The following is a 23161-nucleotide window of genomic DNA, read 5'->3' as shown; positions in this document are numbered from 1 at the left end:
CGTCCCTGAGTTGCTGAGAAACTTGTTTCGTAAGTTCCTTGTATTAACTGGTTGCAAATTAAGCAACTATTCCCATAGCCATATAAATCATCAATTAACCTTCATGACAAACGTTATTATTGTTGACACCCCTAGTCCGTCCCTGGTCTTTAAATCAGTGTCCACACAGGACACAAGGCAAGTTCATTATATTCGGTATGAGTCACTTACCTCAATTTCTTGGTGCTCTATATAAGTGCTTTATCATTTAAAATGTCAAAGTTTTAAAGTGCAGCAGCTACAGTAAAGTTTCACATTTGTACCCAATGCAACCCTCAAGATTAGGTAATGATGCAGCACCTGCCTTAAGGCCCCTAGAATTTTAGCTGATTTTTTTCTTTAGTGGTGCATATTCCCAAACAAACATGCAATGAATCAAATTACCACAAGCCAAGTGACACACAGTAAACCTCAAGCTTTGGGAGCCCCTGGGGGTATAGGAGCTGGGACAGTTGCTTACTCCTCCTGGTTGCTAAGCCAGCCGAGCTGTAAGCATAAACATGAGCCACTATTTCTTTTCCGAAAATAGCATCTTAACCTGTAAATATATGGTGGTTATCCTGCAAGGGTTTTGTGTTTTCACATCCTCTGTACAGCCCTTTCAAACATAACCCTGATGGAGGATATTGTTACAGCCATTTATTTGATCCCGGACCCCTGGATGTGCCTGGCTATATTTAACACAGAGGTTGTACAGGCTGTAAGTGACCATTATGCTCTCAATTATCACCGTGTATTCTCCCCCACTGCCCGCCATGCTGCTTTAGCACTTATTAGGGCCATGCACTTGAGGCTCACCCACATCGTCTCACCTTCAGCCCACATTTGGCAGGTAATGAGCTTGACGGAGGAGACGGCATTAGACACATTTCCTGCCAGAGATCATTGAGGGGTGACCCTTGTGAATGGCAGTGTTGTGGTTTGTATTGATTTTTGACTCTAAAATAGTAGCATTGGTCAAAAGAACGATATTATTCAATTACTGATTATGACCTTGTTTCCTCTGGGCTCTTTAGGGATTTGGCTGTGCTGTGTGATGGATGTCTGTCTATCTCTTCTTCTATTTGTAGAGCGTTGTTAGCAATAGCATTTGTAGAAATAGACTGTATGAATAACCACAGGTGTGACTCTTCAGCATCTCACGATTCGATTAGATTTGGGTGGAATCCATTCAGAATCTGAAGAATTCACAATTGTTGCCACACCCCTATAACTTATGGACTGAGCCACTATGCTTCCTCGTCTGCCTCCTTTGAAGCGTTGAATTTGACATTTAGTCACAACCATCTAGATTGTATGGAACCAGAAGTGACCATATTTGAAGTCATCAAAGCTAAACAGTGTAGACCTGTGGCTAATACGTTAGCTGGGGAATGAGCAAGTCATCAGAATGAGATTTGTGTTGGTAGCTGACATCAGTAGTTTATTTCTTTGACCAAAGAAGCTAAGAGCATGTCGCTGACTCATTGAACGTAAAGTGTAGGGTATCTTGTAAAGACTTTTTCTCTTCACTTATGTCCACCATTTTATCTGCTAAGAAAAGCCAACAACATCCTGACTCCCTTGGCACAAGCTATCACAAATAACTCAATTTATTAAAAATACTGAAAGAGCTACCAAGACTGATATGGTGGGCCTTGAAAAAGATACCTGCTACTAAGTGCTAACAATAATAGAATGTTTTTTTTCCCCAATAAAGCTCACAAAATATGTTTCCAATTTTAACCTGATAAGATCTCCAAAAGATCCCAAAACAAAAGAAGAACTATTTCGATGTAAGTCAGCTCGTGCCTCTAAAAGTATCCTCAACCTCAATTATTCTCAATAATTCAACTTCAATTCTTAACATCATTTCAGTGGGTGACATGTATGAAAATACATCCTCTTTACAGTTGTCACTAAAATCATTTTAGCTATAGTGACTAAATCCATTTTTATATTAGTGTGTAAACATGTTTTAGAATAGAATACAAAGCCTTCATTGCAATTGTACAATCCTACATGACATAAGAAATGCTTCACCTTAGATTGCACAGACATATTGACATCCATAAGCAAGGAATCTTTTATTCTTCTCTAAAATTGGCAATTTGAAATGGGGTGGGGGGGGGGGGATTGTCTCTCTTTTGGAAATCGCCTCCAGTGGCCACTCGGTGAACTGCAGTTGTTGGCTCTGCAGTATTGGCTATATTTTTAGCCCCAGAGGTCAATGCTAAATTATTGATGAGAAAACAGATGTAATTGTGGTTTCTGCAAAATATGCCAAAAAAAAGAAGTTGATTTAATGTCAGATTGGATGAAATGGGTTTAAATAATGACTGTTGCAATCTCTGTCAAAATAAACGTGTACATTTTGTACCGCTGTGATATTCAACTCAACCGTCCAAAGCTTCTGTTACGAAATCTCCTGGCAGTTCAAGAAACTGTAATTCAGCTAAAGTCCCTTGTTGCTTTTAAAACTGGGCTACTGGCAGATCTGCTCATCATTAGATGTGCCTGTCAGATTTTATTGGATGAAAACTCACGCTTGCTGAAGAATTAAAGAATTCAAGCATAGCACATCATCTAGAATGTGGTTGCCAGCCTTGTAATGATACAGAAAAAAAAACATAAGTTCTCTCCCACATTGGTTTGGTGTTAATTTCTTGGTCAGTTTGGAGCTGATGCTTCTCCACAGTCTTGGCTGTGGCTGCATTGCGAAGACGCCGACCATACCAAGACAATACACACTTCTTTATGCTTTCTTTGGTCAACATATGTCTCCCAAGATTATGTCCCGAGTTGTTTTCAGTTGGTTTTTCTATATTTTGCAAGAGCTGCAATCTCAAGGTCTCAAGGGATTTGATGGCGGTTCACACAGACATACTTTCATGAGAGCAGCAAAAATACTCAGCCCTGGGATTTACCTGTCAACTACACTTAAGCATGTGGGATAACACTGGTGAGACACTGTGATGGTGAAATAAAGGCTGACACGCCTTTCCTGTGATCTGCGGTCAGTGATGGCTTCATGTATGTCAGCGCCTCAGAGCTTAGTAGAAAATAAACTTGTATTAAGCGATGGTTGGATGGGCGCCTTTGTTTTTGAAGCTGTCATTTTCTTCAAAATCATTTTTCATCGCTGCTTATGACACCCAAACTTCATATTGAAGATACTTCATAAAAATCTCACTTCTTGACGTTCCTATTTCCTTTGCTTTGATAGATTAATCTGTACCATTAAAGGCTTGTGGACTAGATTATCAAGTCTAATCAAATTGCAAAGCTTTAATTGACCTTTTCTTCAAGATTTAAATAAAGGTCACAGAGTCTCTGTAGGGAGGAGAATTCACAGTTTCTCCCTTGATAGCATGATTCCATTAATTCTGCCCAACTGAAACCTAACCAAGCGATGTTTGCTAGAAAGAAAGTAAAAGTAAAAAGACACTTAAATCTCACGGGGAAAAAAATAACAAAATTTTTGCAGAGGCTTCTGTAATATCTCTCAAAAGTTAGACAGCGGAAGTAAAAAAAAAAAAATGAACAATCTCATCTACGAACCTTACAAGACGGAAAGTGTAGCTCCGTATTAACTTTTGAAATCTGCACTTCCCTGCTCACTTCTCAGACTGCTGTGTCTAAAAGTACAGAGCAGAGTTTGGGGATTTAACTAAGCTCAAGAAGTCGGCTCAATTCCCAAAGCTTCCGCCAACCACCCAACTGCACAGCACTTTTGGAAAATAGACACACAGGTAACTGATTTCTCCACTGACAATGCAACAGAAGAAAAAAAGCTTGCTCTATCATTCCAACCATCTGGAAGTCTGGCTCCGACTTGAGGCTGATGTGTAACTTTTAATTGGAGAGACAGTGGTGGGAGGCTGAAGACGAGGAAGGAATGATCCCAGTGGATAGACAGGCGGCGCCGGCTGCCAGATGGACAACCTGAGTTCGCTGGAGTGCGCACCGTTGCATTCTCGGGCTGATGCGATGTGTTTTATTTTTCAAAGAGCTTGTTGAAAAGTTTGGCCTAAGCAGGCCTGGACTGGCCATTGACAGAACTCTCCCCCCTTTAACCCTAATGACATGATCTCTACTCTTCATCACTCACTGGTAAGTAGAGAATGCAAACTACCACCGAATGGTCTGACTTTGAAAAAAGATGGAGGCATTAAAAGTAGGAAAGCCACAGACAGAAAACCCCTAACAAAATTGTACATTAGTTTAGTTTATTAGTTTATTTGAATCAGGGACAGTGTACAAAAAAAACCCCATTAGTCTCAGAAGAGAAGAGATGCTTTGTACCAAATTTAGCTAGCTAGCTAATTTCCATCTGTTGTCCCTGGGTTGGTTAGTGTTTGAACAAACAAATCACTCTTCTAGAGTTGATTCTATGTTTTAAAATTTAAAAGGGAAGTGATGTTGAAAAGTAGTACCTTTTGTTTTCTGTCTTAGTTGGAATTGGAAAGTCAGACACACCATCATGCTCTAGATTGTTATGATGACCAGCACATATGCAGTCAGAAGGAAATACTGTACCAGGCGGAATAGACTCTTAACAGTGCACAACGAGTTTTTATATTTCTTGTACCTTGTGGTTTTATTGTAAAAGTCCAGTGGACTAACTAAAAACTAACAGATGGAGCTCAAGTCTTTAATTTGCAGAATGATGGATGTTTGTTAGAGACATAGAAAAGTTTAAGTTTGGTTTTAAAATAAACAGCAAACAGAAAACTCCCCTAACAGTGCATGTGGTTTGTTGTGAATGCATGTTATATGTCCTTCTGTAATTACTCTCCCAGCCTGGCCCTGGTGGACAACTCATCTCAAGTACTGCTTAATGCAGCTGTTTTTATCTGACATCATTATGCAGGGACACTACTTAGATTTTATTTCCAGTGGGTATGACAGCAGACATTTTCCATTTCATGATATGACACAAGACGTCCTCAAGTGGTTCCCATCCTAGACATGCCCATTATTTTTCAGCCTTGGCCATCTTGAAAAACTCTCTGCAGTCTCAGTGATCCAACATAACGCCTTTACATTATATAATGCAGAGTATGGTAGACCTGCTCTTTTTGTAACATGTCTTGGGAAATCATTTGTTAACAGTTAGCGCTTTGCTAATGAAGCTCGATTGATTGTTCGTCAAATAAACATTTATAAAAATCATGTAGCATATCAGGTTCAGTCTTCCAGTTTCACCAATGTGAAGCACCTGTGGGAGCTTACATTGACTGTCTTTCCACAAACAGGGAGGGTATGATTCAAGGTGAAGTGCGCTGTAGGTTTGTGGCTGTGCTCAGTCGTAGAGTTCTTCCAGAAACGTCTCCTCATTGTGGAACTGAATATAAACAAGCAGCCGTGCAGCACTGCTGGCTGTATTTGCTTGTATTTACTTGGAATGCAAAATGCAAGAGTATGCAAGAACTCCCTACAAATGTGGAAATGACAAATCTTGTGTCGGGCTACTGTGTTCTTCGGAGTTGTAATGTGACAACTTCCCCAGCAGACTAGTCCCCCCAGTTTGTTCAAGAACAATGTCTATTGCTGGTCAGAATCAGATCTTCACAGGCGGAGTGTTTGTGTTTACTGTACAGGCCATCTGATATGAGGCTTTAAAGAGACCCCTTCAGGGCTAACTGGGAATACAGTTGACCTGTCTCTTTACTGTGGTGTAGCTATACTTTGTTCAGATAAAGTTGTTGAAGTGATTCTTTGTGCTGATCCGCGCCGTGTGCAGCTGAGTCCTGAACTTTGTCGTCTTTTTCCGCCTACGGTCCTTAAATTCAATTTTGATCTTTTATGAAGAAGCCAAACTCTACCAATACCAGTTTTACCTGGTTTCTCTCAAATTTTGTTCAGCTTTGATAACATTTTCTCAAAAGAAAGGGTAAATTTAAAGAATGCTAGTAGGCATTTTGTTGAGAACATTGCAAAGTCAGGCAGCTCGAACTATGGCTGATAGTTTGAGGAACATTTTTGATTGAAAAAAAAAAAAAAGTCCATTCTTTTGCATCTTCCTGTACCCACCCTCTTAATGTTAACATGCACACTTTTATGTGAGTATTTTCATAAAGCATCCTTTTGACTCTTACATTGAAGTCATATGTCAGTCTTAAGTGGTTGGATGTAGTTGCAGTATCTCATTGTCTTCGTTGACTGCAATGATCTGAAATCCATCGCTTATGTCAAAGAAAATCAACGTCTCATTGGATAAACTCAAACAGCCTTTTTTACATTTCTGAAATGGACCTTCTTATATCAAGTGATGCCATATATGAAGATTTCCCTCCTGGTGCAACAAAGCAGGTTTTATGAATGCCCTTGTACAACCTTACATTTGTAATGTTCTTAGATGCCAGCTGCAAGGATGAATAGATTAATATCAAATGGTCTATGTGAGTTAATCAGCGTTATACACGAGGAGCATTAACTCAGGATTCACACATATCTGAACAAAACAGAAAGCTGTCTCTTTAACAAATCAATATGTCTGTAGTTTTCATGTTTGAAAGGGGCCTCTGTCGTAAATACTTTTCATTGTAGAATGTTTGTGCTCAAAAAAAAGAATGTTTCATGTTTCATTAATTTCAAATTGAATTCAGGAAACTGAGCGTTTAAATTTCACATTTTTTAAATGGATCCTCCAGATTTTCTCAGTTTACCATGCTCTTCATCCACGTGGATGTTTGTCTTCATTACACACTGCATATTCAGTTTTTCCTCCACCGCTGCCTCCTTCTGCCCCCCCCACCACCACCACCACCACCACCACCACTCACACTCACACTCACACACACACACACACACACACACACACACACACACACACACCTACCCATCCAACCTCAAACCCCCCTTGACGTGGGAATTCAATTTGTTCTGTATGTTTCATTTCTGCTCCGATTTAGATTTATTTCATGTCAGCTGCTTTTAATTAACTCTCTGGATATGCGACGAGAGGAGGGGGAGGCAGAGGAGAGCGAGTGAGACAGACAGAGAGATAAAAACTCCTCACATCCGCCAATGAGTTACACCGGCAATCATTTACCACTTAGACAGTAGTGCAGAAGCCCCCCGTTTGTTGCCCTGGCAACCGGTGCCTTGGTGATTGATTCCTTGCCAGTGTGGCATCGCTGCGGGGAATAGAGCGCATGAGCTTACCGTGCCCGCTACATCTTTTCTAATTAAAATGGGATTACAGAGTCATCGGCGTTGTATGTTCAAACAAATGCAAGGCTGTGAAGGAAATCAATTTCTGTAAATGTCAGGGCTGTTAAATACAACTATGGATAAACAAATGTAAGCGAGCTCAATGCACTGATATGCACACTCTATAGAGTACGTGGAGAGGTGGGATTTGCATGTCCGGGTCGCAGCGATTGACAGCGACAGTGCATCCCTCTGTGCGGGAGTCGGAGCTTGATTGACACCGTGTGATTCACTTTATGCAGCTCAAATCACCAGACACAACAATTAGTCTGTTTGTTGCTGTCTGCTAATCAGAAAATATTCCTCAAATTGGAGCTTAATGCACATCTTAAATGAACAACGGTTTCTTAATGTAATTGGATTAGACGAGTCAATCATATCTGTGCAGTTTGTGCCGTTGTTTTTCACTCTGCAGTGAATTGAGGGGCTAAATATTCTCCCGACAGTGCAGAGCTGAGCCTTGATTACTTCACATTCTACAGCGGCTGCATGCACTGCCATGGGGATACTGCAGCACACCGATTTTTTATTTCCCAACATAATCTTACATGCATATGAATGAGAAATTAGTGCAGTGAGGTAGGGGAATAACAAAATAATCGAACATAATGTAGTAGTTTTTACAAACAGTGCTACAGAACCGGTGCGTCACCGGTTTCATAACGCCCAGGTTTTCAAGTTAGTCACATGGATCACACTCTGCCGGTGCCATATTGTTAAAGTATCCCTCTTCTAGATAATGGCTCGCTTAAGAATCCCATTCTTAGTTCTGTAATTCATGATGTTTAGTACACTCCTGAAGCCGCTTATGACCCCAGAGTGGCTCTTCAATTCCCGAGTATAAAGGGTAGAAGACGGAGTGCATGCAAGAGAGCCAAAACAAGGAAAGGAGGTGAAAGTGAGGAAAAACAAAGTTTTCTTCCAGATTTCAATCATTCAAATATAGTTAGTAAAGGTGTACCATAGAGCATTGGGCCTGTGGAGCTCCTAAGTGGCGCTCTTTGGTGTTGGCTGTGGGTCATGAAAGGAAATATTAGATGAGGGAATTTTATCATGTGACGCTTTTTACGTTCCTATGAAAGAGTGCCTGAAAGCCTGGGACTGAAGGCAGAGGGGAAAAAACACAAAAAAAGAAAACTCCTGTTTGGTTGTAAACAATGGAAAGCCATATCATTGGCTGATATGTCATACGACTGGGAAATATATGAAACCTCTTATGATGGACCTCTGGATTGGAACACACTTCAATTTCCCCCTCTATAGAAATTGGAAACAGGTCCACCTGCAGCTCCACCAGTTCCTCGTAGCTCCACTATATCATGGAGGAGTTTACAGGGCTCGCTCCTTGTGGGTAACAAACTACTCTCGGAAATGAAAGTGCAGTTACAGCCTTATGAAACCGAGTGCCCAGATTAGTCATAAATCACATTCACTCTTGTTTTCCTCTCAATCATTATTCCATACGCGGGGCTCAGCCTTTGCGTGCTCAGCGAGCTTGCTAACATTTTTTATTTTTTTGAACAGCCTGAATATACTTCATCCACAGGGGGCGCCAAAATCCACACAAACAGAATTATCCATCTCCTTTAAATGAGATATTTAAATGGGCCTCGGCAGTAGTCATGGGCAAGGTGCGGCGATGCCTCTCAAATACTCAAACTGTAGATTTCCATAGCGTTCAGCACATCCACAACGTGCAGATTCGGTGCAGCTCTTTCTAACGACATCTGTTTTCTCCACGTGTAGTCTAGCAATCCTGCTAGCTACCTGTGTGCTAGTTGAGATCTCATCCTACGGTAGCATTGATAGTCGTGAAGTACGGACTCAAAGCTCGCAACCAATTTTCCTAGATCTGCGCTTCCCTGCTGTATACCACCGTTTTCTTTAAATGCATGACCTATGACCTATTAAGGGAGAAAAGCTGTGGAAAAGTGGTGCAGCCAGTCTGGTCCACCTCACTATGTTATCCCAGCATGCTTAGCAAAGCGGCCGCTTGCAATACACAACGGATGGAGGTACATTTTCAATAGCGTGAGGTCTTGCCGTCCTGACAGCACATGTCTATTCATTTTACTTGATTATTGGAACCATTGCTTTATAGGACACAACCCTTTTTAGATGAAAGGTAAAAAAGAAGAAATATTTGCACCTTCTTTATATCTACTGTTTACATAACTCTCAGTAAGGATTATAGGAATGGGAGTCTACATTCTCCAAGGGGCTCAAACGTCTAAAGAAGGATGACGGTGTACGTTTTCTTTTTTTTTTTTTTGTTTTCCTTATGGGTTCGCGTGTTCAAAATCACACATACGTGCGCGCGAATAGCGTCGGGCTCACTCTCCTCACGAGTGGTGAAGAAAACCATCTGGGATTGTGTTTGTGTTAAGCAAAGTGCAACGGTTTTTTTTTTTTCCTCCTTCTCTCTCATTCACACCGGTGCCTGGCATCATGTGGGGACTAATGTGGAAAATCTAAATCTGGACCTTGTTGATAGAAAATGGCAGGTCACACGGTTTGGCATGTGACGCTCACAAACCCCAGTGCAGGCAATGGTGCTAATAGATAATTGCCAGCTTAATAGGAGGTGACATTTAGCTGCAGAGCCAGTGAATCCTTACTGAAGATGCAGCCTCCCTGTTTGTTTTCTGTTTAAGCGGGAGGCCTTAAATGATATCTGCCCTGATTAAATGTGTATTTTGTATATTAAATTGACACATTTCTCATGTGTCTAAATCTTCTACTTTCAAATAATAAAAACTACACCTGTCACAACTAGAAAACACTGATGATACAAAACAAATTCATCACGTGAATACAGCGATTTTCTGCCTCCTCTTAACTTGACACTTCTCAGATTGCAACAATCCCAAAATCTGCACACACACACGCACACACATATACACACACACACAAGTCCTCTCACAAACACACACACGCACACTCATCATAACCGTTCCCTGTGGACTCATACCCCCACCCCTCCGCCTCCCACTCGTCCTACTGATTGGAGTTGTCAGGAGTCAGAGGGTCACACTGAAGGATGTCAATAGGCCTCATTCACAGACACACACATATATACACACACACACACGCACACAAAAACACACAAACAGGAAGGAAAAACCTGAAAAAAAAATAGAAGGCAATTGAAAGACAGAAAGTAATACAGTCCTCTCTTAAGTGTGTGTAAACCCACCCAGCAATCACCCCGTCACGTCAACAGCTGTGCATCAGCTCTCGCTCACACACTCACAGCCACAGCGAAGAGCATCACATTTATATTCATTATTCACCAGTCAGCTGCCTTGATTTCAGTGATTGGATATACCCTCTACCACCTCCTGGCCCCGCCCCCCTCCTTCCCTCCCCCCTCCTTCCCTCCCTCGGTCTCATGGGAAGGCTCCATGTCTCCTCTGTGCTCATGGAGTGGATAGCTGTATAAGTGTGAGCGGCTGGGTGTCTTATGTTCGTTAAACGATTGCCGGGCGCGTGGCGGTAACAAGGCTTCTGGGATATGAGATGTGATTGGATGGATTTGACCAGGAGTCACGCAAAAAAACAAAAAAGAGCGACATGGACCAGCATGCAGAACAGTACATATACTGTATTAGGTAGCCTAACTTCTACATAGATTAGTGTGTAATGTACTTTATCTTTCATGACCCCTTTAGTGAATACAGATGACTAAGCAATGACAGATCTCTATTCTACATGCCAAATGAGTTGTTGGTATCAGGTTGGTATCATTTATTTTTGCCTTTGTTGGATAGGACAACTGAAGAGAGGCAGGAAATGTTAGGAGGAGAGAGTTGGGGACGAAGTAGAGCAAAGAGCCGAGGTCGGATTCAAACCCACGGTTCTATAGCCTCTGTACACGGGGCGCGTGACCTAACCAGCTAAGCTAACCAGCGACGCCTCTGAATAATGCCTTCACCCTTTTTGCGATTGTATTTTTTTTAGGGTTTGTTATGGATCAAGTGACATCGAGTTGGATGACAGAAAACTAATCTGATAATTGATTAGTCTTTTAAATTAAGAAAAGTTACAAAGATACAACTCCTTTAGGTTCACTGCAATCCCATGATTCAACCATCCGAAAAACAAAGCTACAATATGTTCGGGTAAGATACTACACGAGAAACTTTTATGTCTCCTTAGGGAAATTTGTCTTGGACTTGAATTTGTCTGCACACATTTAACTGCGTACGTAGATGGGGGGGAAAAAAAAGGCGGTGACACTTTAGATAAGGGTCCACAACTTATCTATCATGAATTTCATGCATGATTTAACCATGAATGAATGATGAAATATCAGTGAAGTGCATGTATAGACAGTATTTTTATACATTATTTAATGCCGGTGTTTCTGTCGTCATGAGTTATTCAGGGATGTTCATGGTTTCTATTTCAGTCTCTGCTAAATTACTAATACGCTAGAACACAAATCGATACATGCATATAGCTGAACCAAAATAAACTAATCATGGCCCTTATGATCTAAAATGCATCTTTATCCCCTTCCCTATCCTCTTCATATCTTCCAGGTGTATTACAATTAGCTTCAGGTAACTGTTTGAAGCGGCGACATCCTGCTTCTCAGTAACAACACGCTCATCAAAAAGGATCAAGAGCAGCTGAGCTGGGCCGAGAAGTGAAAGAGATGTTTGTTTGACGAGACACTGGCACGGCTATCTTTATCTCCAACCATAAGCAGACACAACCGCGCGCCAAAGCTCACAGGCACTTTGTGCACAAATTGTTTTGGGCACCTGTCATCCTCTATTATAATTAGCAAGTGGATGTCTAAATAATTGCCATCAGGCTGCGGCTGCTGTATCAGTGTTGGTAGCCAGAGCCCCGTCCCGCTCATTTAGTGCAAGTATTATTTAAAGGGCCGGCACGCCTTTCACAAACCAGTGCCCCTCAGCAAAGTCTTAAGCTGTGTGTTCAGTCAGCGACGGCATCGCCACCGCTGAAAATAATTAACTGACACAAGAGGGGTTCGGTCTTGGCGTCACCGTTTGTTTTGTCCACACTTGTCCCTGCAACACACACAAACAGGCGAATGTGCGCACACATTTCACGCAGGGTTTGCTCACAATTGTGACACTGCCAAGAGAAAGGGAGGTAACACGCTCGATCCAGTGGGGATTGAGGGTGGTTGGAAAAGTAAATGAGGCAGATGGGTCTGTCTTGAAAAGTAGTGGGGTGGGGGGCGGGGGGGGGATGGAAAGGCTCCTTTGGGGAATGAAGACAGAACAGTTGAGTGACTGTGTCATTTAGAATGACTGCTCAGTAAGGAAGAATTATGATGGAAGTTTATAGGAGTATTAGGCTGCTTCTTTTTCTACAAATCAGCAACGATTGTTTGAACCAAAAAGTGTTAGTCAAACATTTGCATCACTGAAGAAGACGCTGGCAAAACCTTGCAGCTGTTTACACAGTATGCATTTGTGTTGCAGGTGCGTCACAATCATCCCCCAACTCTGTGTGTGTGTGTGTGTGTGTGTGTGTGTGTGTGTGTGTGTGTGTGTGTGTGTGTGTGTGTTTCTGTAATAGTGTGTGTGTGTCTGAACCAGGCTTGCTGCTATAAAGAGCGATGCTGCAGGGCCTGTGAGAGCTATCCTGGAGTGTATCGCCAGCCGTAGCGTGATGACTTGACTCACACTTGTCGTTCTCCCCTCACCCCCTCTTTCCCCCCGATTAGACTGATGTGGTGGAGATGTCACACGCACACACACACACACACACGTATATACAGTGTATATATATAGCATATTCACAGAGCTGTTGCGTGTGGCAATACCATCCGCCCACCAACCACTTCCCTTCAGGGCCAGTGGGACTGGTTTGGGGGTCAGTGCTGCTCACTAGCGCCCTCGCTAGCTGTAAGCCAATCACTAACGGGCAGTAAAGTCCAACAGCCCCTGACATGTCGCCCTTCCCCCCTCTCTTTCCGTCATCCTACCTCTGTCACACTCCCAGGCTTTCCTTTGTTGTCATCTCACTTCACCAGTCGTATGTGTGTCAGCGTGTGTGCGTGTTTTGTCTCTATCGCCTCGCCTTCTAACTCTCTAATTTGTCTGACATGTCCTGAAAAGCCCCTACATTCGGAGAGAGACATTAGCATATCAGCGCTGTAAGTGCAGCAGTTGGTGTACAGAGATGGACAGGGTGGAGATCTTCTTTTGGCTCGTTTCCCCCCCCCAAAAGTCGCCTTAGCGACAAATGTCACTTCTGCTCCCCACCTATTATGATCCAGGCGTACATTTTTCAGTCCCTCTGGTTAGATGTGGTGTAAACAGATGCTGGCAAAAGCAAATACCAGCATTAAGCCAGCTGTCTTCTCCATCTCTACACAAGGCATTGTTGTGTAACTGTAGTTGCAGCGCAGGCTTTTCTGCACGGTCTGTTTTCCCCCACCGCCTGCTCAGCAAGCGCTCTCCGTGGTGCTGACTTAGACGGGGTGGAACTGGTGCTGTCCATGGTGCTATCATCACCGCTCCAATTTCAGCCGGTCCTTGCTGAGCTACAGCTGACTGTGTTTGAGTTTGTCTGGCCCCCCACCCCCCCCACCCCCCCCTCCCCGTCCTTTGTGCAACCTCATCGGATTTCTCGCGGAGCACACGCCGTCCACAGTGCTAACGCTGCTGGTTTAGGCCTCGATGCAGTTCGAGCTGCCCGGTAACCACTTTAGAGCCAATGTCTGCCGCAGATTATAAGCTGCTAACTGCCACTCTGGATCCACTTTTTGAATTCCCAGGAGCGAAACCGTTTTTTTTAATTTATTTTTTTATTCCCAACTCATATTGTGGCAGTGTATGAGGAAGCAGATTTGTCATTGCTTTTGCTTATTGGCTGTATTTTCATGCAGGCACAGCGGTGTCTTCCTGAGGTGCAGGGAGGATTTCCCTCGTTGTGTAGTAAATTGAGTCTCTGTGCACTGTGAATTCAAATACAGCAAATATGTGCACTCTGCTCTTGAACTCTATATTTTGGTCAGTTGGCAATTGTGTCATCCATGGGGCAAACATATACTTCTGGATTATGTGTTGTTCGGTTTTAGCATTTAAGGAGTAAAGGGCATGCAAGAATGGGAACTACAAGGTATATATAGCCATCCTGAAGTGTAGTGACGGATATGTTGTAGAAATGATTGAATGTTCATGAATTGTAGTAAGATTAGATGTTTGGGTTCAACATTTGCGTGTCAGCATTTCCTTTTGAGCTAACTTGAGCGACAGATAACGCTTCAGCTCCTGCCATGATGGTTTCACTTGAAGTCAAAGAAATGTATAAAAGTTTAAACTTCAAAAATGTAAAAGGTGCCTCATATTCAGAGGCTGCAGTCCTCGAACTCACTGCCTCGCCGCGACCATTTGGGTGCAGTTTCATCCCCCTGCTCTCTCTCCCCATATATCATATCGGCTTTCCATATCCAATAAAGGCCAAATGATTAAAAAAAATACAACCTACGTATACGCTGGCCACCAAAGGAAGATGCTTGTGCCTGTCCCTGTATGAAACAAATCACAATCACACAACCGGACACTCTTCATTCGTATTCATAAACGTTTAAGAAATTGGACATTTCCATACTAAACGTAAATTGCTAACTTCACAGGAGTCTTGCGCGTCAGCTCTCTTCATAAATCGCACTCCTACACCTCCGTCTCCCACATACAAACGCTCCAACATGTCTCTGAGTTCACATTGGGGCGACCAGGGAGCCGTTCCAAGACAATGCATCTCAGCACTCAACAAATGAATTGGCGCGTGAGGCAGCGGGGCTCGGGTGTGTAAGGGGAGCACTGGGGGGGGGGGGGGGGTGGTGGCTGCTGCTGCTGCTGCTGCTGCTCCTCTGGCAGGTTACAAACCTTGGCGAGGGGGCTGATGTTAATTAAAGTCTCTGTTCAGCACTCTCTGAATTAGATGTAGAACGTTAAGCAGTGAGGTGGGGGCGGGGGGGGACTTCTGACTTCTGACCCCACGTCCTTGAGATATAATTATGCTCACCTTGAGTGCGGGTTTGACAGAAGGAGCAGAGTAGGAGCCAGCAGAGAAGCATTGTGGGAAAGCTTCTCTTCGCTATAGAATGAGCAAGCTACCCTCTCTCTTCCCCCCCCTCCCCCTGTCGAGCCGTCGAGGGGCTGAAAAGATTTGCCTCTCACCGTCGATCGTGTGTTTTGATAGCCACAGGAGGAATGTATTGGATTGCAACCGTTGGAGGGATACACCAAATTAGCCCATTTTCACTTATCAAACATTGGGAGCCTGATTTGAGCGGCTGCCAGCTTTCTGTCTCTTATGTTGTCTGAAATAGATTTTTCCCTTTCCCGGCTCCTGAAGCTAACAGCGCTTGGCACCGCACCAAGATCATCTCGGATAAAGATATTTCATGAGATGGTGCAGACGAGAGCTCTCCAGCGTGCAGCCCCAGTTATGTCGAGAGCTCTCTTTTGTCTGCTCCTACTTGTCCATCACACATTTACGCCGTTTCCCGCATCTGCTTGCATTCACTTCACATGACTACTTGAGTAAGCATTGAAACATCACGTGTATTTTTTTTTTTCATTTTTTTTTAGCTCCCTTTGAACCAGTACACATCAATGTTCGTGCACATTTAGGCGAGGGGAAAGATGATAAACTTGTCAAAACCCGCGTCGGAGAGTGTGTGTGCGCGCGCTGGATGAGTAACTTGTCATTAGCGGATCTAACCGTTCCTGCAGCTGCACGACCACCTATCGTGCGCTCTCCCCTCAGCAGACGTTGATCATCACTTACAAAACCATCAAAAGGGAGCGCGTTGATTTGTACATGAGAGTCGCATCCTTCCTGCTATTACAGTATGTTGCGAGATGACAGAGTTACCCCGGAAGGGGACCAAGTCATGAGCAGAGGAGACACAGAAGTAGGTCAGCTCCTAGGCATTTGTTACAGCATACATATTCATAAACAGCACCCAGTTGTTGCAGAGTGAACTCACTCTGCACAGACTGTTTATTCTGCTCATCGGGCCCCCTTTCTCTGTTTAAATGTTAAACAGTGATTTCTCATCATGATGATTACATGAGCAATTGACTCCGACTGCTGCACTTGCACGCATTTTACCGCCATCGCATGAATAGTATTGTAGCCACTCATCAACACCTCCTCATCTCATTATACCGGGTATTCAATTTGACATCAGCGTTCCTACATCAAGTCCAAACACATAGAAAAAGTGTATCAAGTAACTTTTTGAAGAAATGGTTTGAAAGTCTTAGGAGTGTGCTTGTTTGCATTCTTTCTGAGAGTTAAGTAGAACGATTGGTAACGCTCTTTTATTTGACCGTTCAACATGAAGCTACATGCTAGCTTAGCTTAGCATAAGGTCCTAAATTGAGGCAAATGGCTAGGTTAAGAAGTAGCTCTGTAAGAAGCTACACTGATTTTTTTTTTATTCTACTTCTTGGCCATGAGCGGTGACTCTGCTGGTGCACTCGCCACTTTATGTCGACGACAATACCTCGTGAAGTCACTTCTCTCAGCCAAGGATTTGTCCTGTACATGACACTCGGTTCAACCACAAAGTGCATACTTTACAATGAGGTGTGCTCTGTTTTTTTTTTTTTCTTTCTGCTATATGATGGCGTTAGCTTTGGGTGTTCAGGTTTTGTTACTTTCATACAAAGCCGAGCTAGATGATGTAAGCTATGCTTGCTGGCGGCTATCTGTTATCTGATTTATTTTTTGGGGGCTTTTGGGCCCTGAGTGTAGAGATAGGACGGTGGATAGAGGCAGAAATGAGGGAAGAGAGAGAGTTGGGAACGGCTTTCAGGAAAGGTGCCACAGGTTGGATTCAAACTCGGGCGCCCAACTGGAGGACCAAAGCGTCCGCACATGGGGCGAGCGCACTTCCCCCCCCACACTACCTGTGCCCCCCTGATATTTGTATCTTTATATCACACTGACCAAAAAAAAAAGATAGGTATAAAGCAAAAAAAAAGATATTTCTCAAAAACTCATATTATTTTTCAGGTCTCGGTCTCATCAGTGAGCGATGGATGCAAGTAACTGTAGTTTTTAATGTAGCAATGCATTCACTATTTGTCTATGAGATGTTAGAAAATAGGGACGAAGCTGTCACTGGTTTCTAAGAATCCAAGATGTGATCTCTGGACTTCTCAAGTAAGAGTCAAGAACACACAGATGTTCAGGTTCGGGTTGTTAAATTTGTCAATCAGGTTGTAGGAAAGAAGAAAACGTCTTTTGAAGTTAATAATAGAATATGTTTTTTTATTTCTCCGTAACAAAGTTCTTAAAGGAAGATTTGTTGTTTTCCAGTCAATTTAACACGCTAATTATCTGAGCACGAAGGCTTGTGCTCTACTGTGATGTTAACTATTGCATGTAAGTATTAAAGCCTGAGTGGATGACCTTGTTATAAGCGCTATATAGACAACACAATATACAGTACGTCTACGGTTACCAGATGATGCGACTCTGATTTTCTTACCTTGTTAAATGACAATAAAAAACATCTGATTTTATTCTAATAAGCAAATCACATGTGAAGTGCTTTCTCTCAGCGTTGGTTAACGATACATGAGCAGCGGTGCGGTGAATGGATCGATAGTTACTGTCAATGCATCCGAGTCTTGGTGCCGCACTCGTCCTTCGGCCGCTGTGTGATAAAAGGAGAGTGTGGGAGAACGAACACAAAGTGAGTCAGTCGCAGGGCTCTGAATTGTACTGATGGTTCAAAACATGATGCTATTTCTGCCAGCTACTGTTATTCACTCAACCCTAATGTAATCAGACACTGCAACATAACGATTATGCAGGCGGCGAGCTTGACCTCTCCTCAACTCCTCTGCGACAGTTTTCACAATCATTTGTAAGATTTGGACGGATAAGGACAGAAACACAGGGAAAAGAAAGTGAACGACGGCGCTTTTCAATAAGGACTTTGTATTAAAGATTAAAATTGATATCAGTTAATGTAACATGTCTCACTGAAAGGCACAGTTTGCACCAATGGGCGGACTTCTGTGACGGTTGCAGGTGGCTATTCTTTCTCTCAACCAGCCCTGTTGACGGTATGTGAAAGGCCTCATTGTTACAACCTGCCGTAAACATTCCATTACAGGAATCCTCAACCTATAGTTTAGCCCTCCCCATTCCCCTCGCCGCAGTGAGAACGAGTTCGTCAGCTGCGTAGGGAAACGGAGGGGAAATAGAGACGGAGAGAAGGAGGTGAGGGTGACAGGAAGACTCTGAGGAGCTCATGCTGAAAATATTGAAGCAGCAGAGAAAGTCAAAATGAAGAAAAAGAAGAAGAAAAACATGGCTGACAGATGGCGATGAATAACAAGAGGTTAAGAGGAAACTTGAAGAAAGCTTGAGCACGCTGACTGTTTTTTGTTTTAAAGAGACAACAAAAGTAAACACCTACATATGCTGACGTAAATCCAGCTTGACAGTGTCTGTTGCCTGTGTGGAGTGCGAGGTTCAAGGGGTGGCCCTCGCTGCATCGCTCTCGCTCGGTTAAGCGTCGCTGCAACGACGCCCAGCTTTCTTTTCTTAGAGCTGCAGAGAAATTGCCTTGCTTATTGATCCACTGCATGTAAACAGAGCATCTCCGGTCTGCAGCTCGAGGTTTGTATGCACAGGAGATTTCCGGCTGAAGATTACTACACAGCGTAATACTTTCCTGCTATTTTTGTAGCAGCCTTTGAGGTTTCAAAAAAAAAAAAAAAAAAAAAAGCCTCTTGATGGTAAAGCAAAGTGTAGTACATTTCCTGACATGGAAAAGAAATTAACCGTTGGTCAGTTTAGTTTTCAGTTTTTCACCTTAAAGTAATTTTTTTCCCCCTCATCATATAGCAACTTGTCTCGTGCACGGCATAAATAACTGTTTGAATCTGGAGCCATTATGTTGATTAGCTTTATGTAGCATGAGAACATAAAAAAAACAAAAAAACAAGCTGAAGCAGCTAATTTATCCGCGCTGTTATTGTCATGCCATGACATCCAATGACCGTATGACCGCTAATCTAATTCCCGCAGTCATTAGAGCATAAACTTGAGGTTGATTTGGTGTACTGTACCTCAGGTTATGTCGGCCTGACTGGTGCAGAGACCATTGGAGAGGCTTCACTCGCCCTGCGTTCCCTGCTCTGGGTATTTCTGTACGCCTGGCTGCTCTCTCAGTCTGTCTCTGTGTACGGCTGGGCTGCTGCAAGGGGTCAAATGTCACCCACTTGGGATTCTGCGTCTCCTTTTGTCATTGCTGATGCCTGAAGATTGGTGTGTGTGTGTGTGTGTGTGTGTGTGTCTGCAAAAGAGAGAGAGAGAGAGAGAGGGAGGGAGAAATAGGGCAAGAGAGTATCCAAGAGACGACTGGAGAGAAATGTGATTTTCTGGAGGAGTTTGAGGGGACTTGGGGTGGGTTAGGGACAAATCTGCCCCTCTTGGTGCTGTAAAAATAGCCTCAGCAGCGTTGGGAAATAACACAGCTTGCCTCTTGGACACACCACATCTGTACAAGGTTTGGCAAAAAAAAAAAAAAAAAAGGCGCCGGGGGGAATTGTGTGGCGGCATCTTTATGGGCAACCAGCTGAGACCACATGCAAGGAACATGCTAATTGGTATTCAGACCAGCGCTTGCGACAGCTTCCCACTCGGTCCTCACGGCATACGAGAGTTTGGCGACGACCGAGATAAACCTTTCCACTAACCAGAAACCCTTTTGAATCCCAGAGTCTGCCGGCACTGCACAATTAAACTGGAGTCTTTTCAGCCTTTTCCCCAATTCGCTTTCCTGTCTCTTCAGGGTGTCAGCCTCTTTGTTCGCGTTTAACCGTGAAGGGGAAAAACACAGTTGGCAACACGGTTCACCTGTAAAATGAATTAGTAGATATTCTACCAAACCGTTGGCCTCTTTTGATAAGTCATCCATGACAGTTAAGTAAGTATTATGACCGTATTCATTTGAAAAAGCACAGTGAGACACTTATCACTATGACTAAGAAATATCTGGTTATCTTGTGTATAACTCCACACACTAAATGTGTTATTCACGCTATGAACATGGAAGCTATTTCCCTCTGATGTCAAGCTCAGGGTGGGAAGCTGTCGTTATGTTGTGCTTCTATTTTCCAGGTTTGAAAATTGAATTTCATTTTGCTGCTTCCCGACAGGTCAGAACTTTTAAAGATAAGGGGGGAGTAAAAACCTGCAGGATGAAACTTCAAGCTAATATAAGCTATAAAGTAACGCGGTGGGTACCTACAGCTACATCACATAGCTAACGCTAGCATTCAACGAATTGTAAGCAAATATTACCGCTGGCTAACATTGTTAATAATATTGGTTTAATATGAAATATGGATGTATTGTCCTCCAGATGTTCACTGCTGATTGTGTTTTCTGTTAATGGACAATGGGGAAAGCAGCAAATTATTAGGATTTCTTTCAGATTCTCTATAATCAGCCTTTTTATTATTTTATCTGACCATCACTTTTAAGACTTTTACTGCCTCATTGAATGTTCATCTTTTGATCAACCACAGAGGTACCAAGAGCCTCAGATTGATTGTTTTGTGTTAATTAAACTACCTGAATATGTTCTGTTTCTATTGACATAAAATAACAACGTGGCAAAACAGCCTGTAGCTGAAAACAGCTGTTTCACTTCCCGGCTGATCCAAGGCTTAAAGCTTCTCTTTACTGTTTTTACATGAACAACTGATCAAAGGGCCGCAGTGTAACATGAAAAGAGTTGCTCGGAGTTACAAACCAACAGAACATTGTCACTTGACAGAGCGTTTTAACATCCTTCATCTCATTGCTTTGGTTTTGAGGACTTAAATACTCAGCTCTTTTCAACCCTGATTCCAGCATCAGCAGGAGGCTGTTTTCAGATTTAAAAAAAAAAAAAAGAAAAAGCTCTGTAGAAGTGGGTGCGTACTACGAGGCCACCACTAAGTGACAGACAAAGTAAGCTACAAGCTGTGGAGACAGTAGGGCACTTAACAGCTAAAGAGCCACACTTTTCCCTTGGGGCGGGGCGGTTGGAAATGAAAAAAATGGAGCTGATAATATGGCTAATAAGATGAGTATCAAAACACAAAAAGTATTTTGTATCCAAGTTGTGAAACTACGCTAACATTGGGTCTACATTCATCAAGTAGCCAGAACATGTGTGTCCACGTTGTCCAATTAAGTCAATTTAGACTCAGAACTAATTTATACTGTGAAAATATGTCAGTTTAAGTTTGTTCTTCTGGGGCACCGGTAGCGTAGTGGTTAGTGAGCACGCCCCATGTTTGAAGGCTGTAGTCCTCCAGGCAGGTGGCCCGGGTTCAGCTCTGACCTGTGGCTATTTCCTGCATGTCATTCCCCTCTCTCTCTCTCTCTCTCTCTCTCTCTCTCTCTCTCTCTCTCTCTCTCTCTCTCTCTCTCTCTCTCTGATTCCCGACTCTATCCACTGTTCTATCTCTACAAAAAAAACTTTTCTTCTGCCCCCAAGTGGCCATTAAGTTACAGCAGATTAAATTGTGTCACAAATTATTCAAATCAAATCTCAAATATTTTTTTTCGAAATCAACAATACATTTATCATGTCACGTATAAAAACAAAATCATCAGCTGTTCACACAGCAGGTATACACATGGACGTTGACTTCATATTTCTTCAGCCTGTCACAATCATTTACAGGACTATGAAGACTGCGTCTCCACTACAGTCTGACATTTTGTCATATTAGTGACATGCGAGTGTGACAAAGAGAGACAAACATATCATCGCTGTGGTCACCTCTGCTGCTCTCACACTCCCTCCGACTTCTTCTCCCTCTCCATCTCAGTTCACACAATTGTCGGTGTTAACAGACTAATAAGCTTGCAGGCCTTTCCTGCAGTCACCGCACCTGGAAATCACTTATTTTCCTCTTCATGTGTGCAGCCTTGCACCCTTCCCAGTCCTAGATGTAACAGCCTACATTAAAAGCCCACTGTTTAGCATCACGCAGCTGTTGAGACGCAACAACTCCACATTGTTAATTTGTCTGACCTTTTGTTTTGTCTAGCTGCAGAGTGGGAGGCGACCAATCTGAAAAAGGTAGAAGAAGCCTACGACACAGTCAACACAGAAATAAGGTAAGAGAATAATAACAGAGATATCGAGGCAGAGGTTAGCTTCCATTGTCACATTATTTGTGGGTGAATCCTTAGCATTTTCCTCTTCACGTGGACAATGCTTTTACTTCTCACATTGCCACAGTATTGCAAGCTGTTTGGTGTATAAGCAGACCCTTAAAATAGACTCCATCCCTCTGTGCTCAGAAGCTGCACAGTAATGAATTTGCACTGTGTGATACCTAGGGCTAATTTTAATGAAGAAAAACAAACGCTATTGGTCGCCTACTGTGCTCCGGCGGGTAGGCCAATTCTGACTTACTTTGAGCAGAAGAGCGCCTGCCTCAGTTTGAATTAAACTAACTTCTTTGTGGCATTTTTTTTAAAGGCAGACATGGCACAAATTAGTCAAGCAAACACTAATTATTTCTGTTTTAATGGAAACAGGGACCCCTGTGACATCAAGTTGGTTTTTCATTTATTTTGTCTGGTATAAAAAAATCTGTCAGGCACATAATGCTATATAAATATTATGTATACATTGAAATTTAATTGATTTTGTTGCATATAAGAAATCTAAATCTGGGCAGCATTGGATGAAATGTGTTGTTACATACTCCTGCTCCGTGTCAGATGTTTCCACAGAGCTTTGAAGCCATCTGATAAGTAGCTGCTGTGGCCCTCAGGCCTGCAAACTGTTCATTACAGCAGGGAGAAAGGAGAAGTCCACCGCAGAGATGGCAGTTACCAAAAGGTCAAGATTTATTTCCCTGAAACAAACCCCTGTGTGAGGAGGAAAGAG

At 42.9% G+C, this 23161-nt stretch overlaps 1 protein-coding gene across 1 annotated transcript in view; it reads left to right on the top strand.

Moving 5' to 3' along the window:
- LOC109993383 (glucosidase 2 subunit beta) overlaps positions 1–23161 on the top strand; it is a 130093-nt gene that overhangs the window by 68594 nt on the left and 38338 nt on the right. Inside the window, exon 11 of the mRNA XM_020646332.3 lies at positions 22311–22380. Coding sequence (XP_020501988.2) covers positions 22311–22380 — 70 coding nt within the window. The remainder of the gene's footprint in view (positions 1–22310; positions 22381–23161) is intronic.

Source organism: Labrus bergylta, chromosome 22 (genome assembly GCF_963930695.1).
Source record: "Labrus bergylta chromosome 22, fLabBer1.1, whole genome shotgun sequence".
Classification (NCBI taxonomy): Eukaryota; Metazoa; Chordata; class Actinopteri; order Labriformes; family Labridae; genus Labrus; species Labrus bergylta.
The sequence above is the reverse complement of the archived record's forward strand: the minus strand, read 5'-3'. Positions and strand labels throughout refer to the sequence as shown.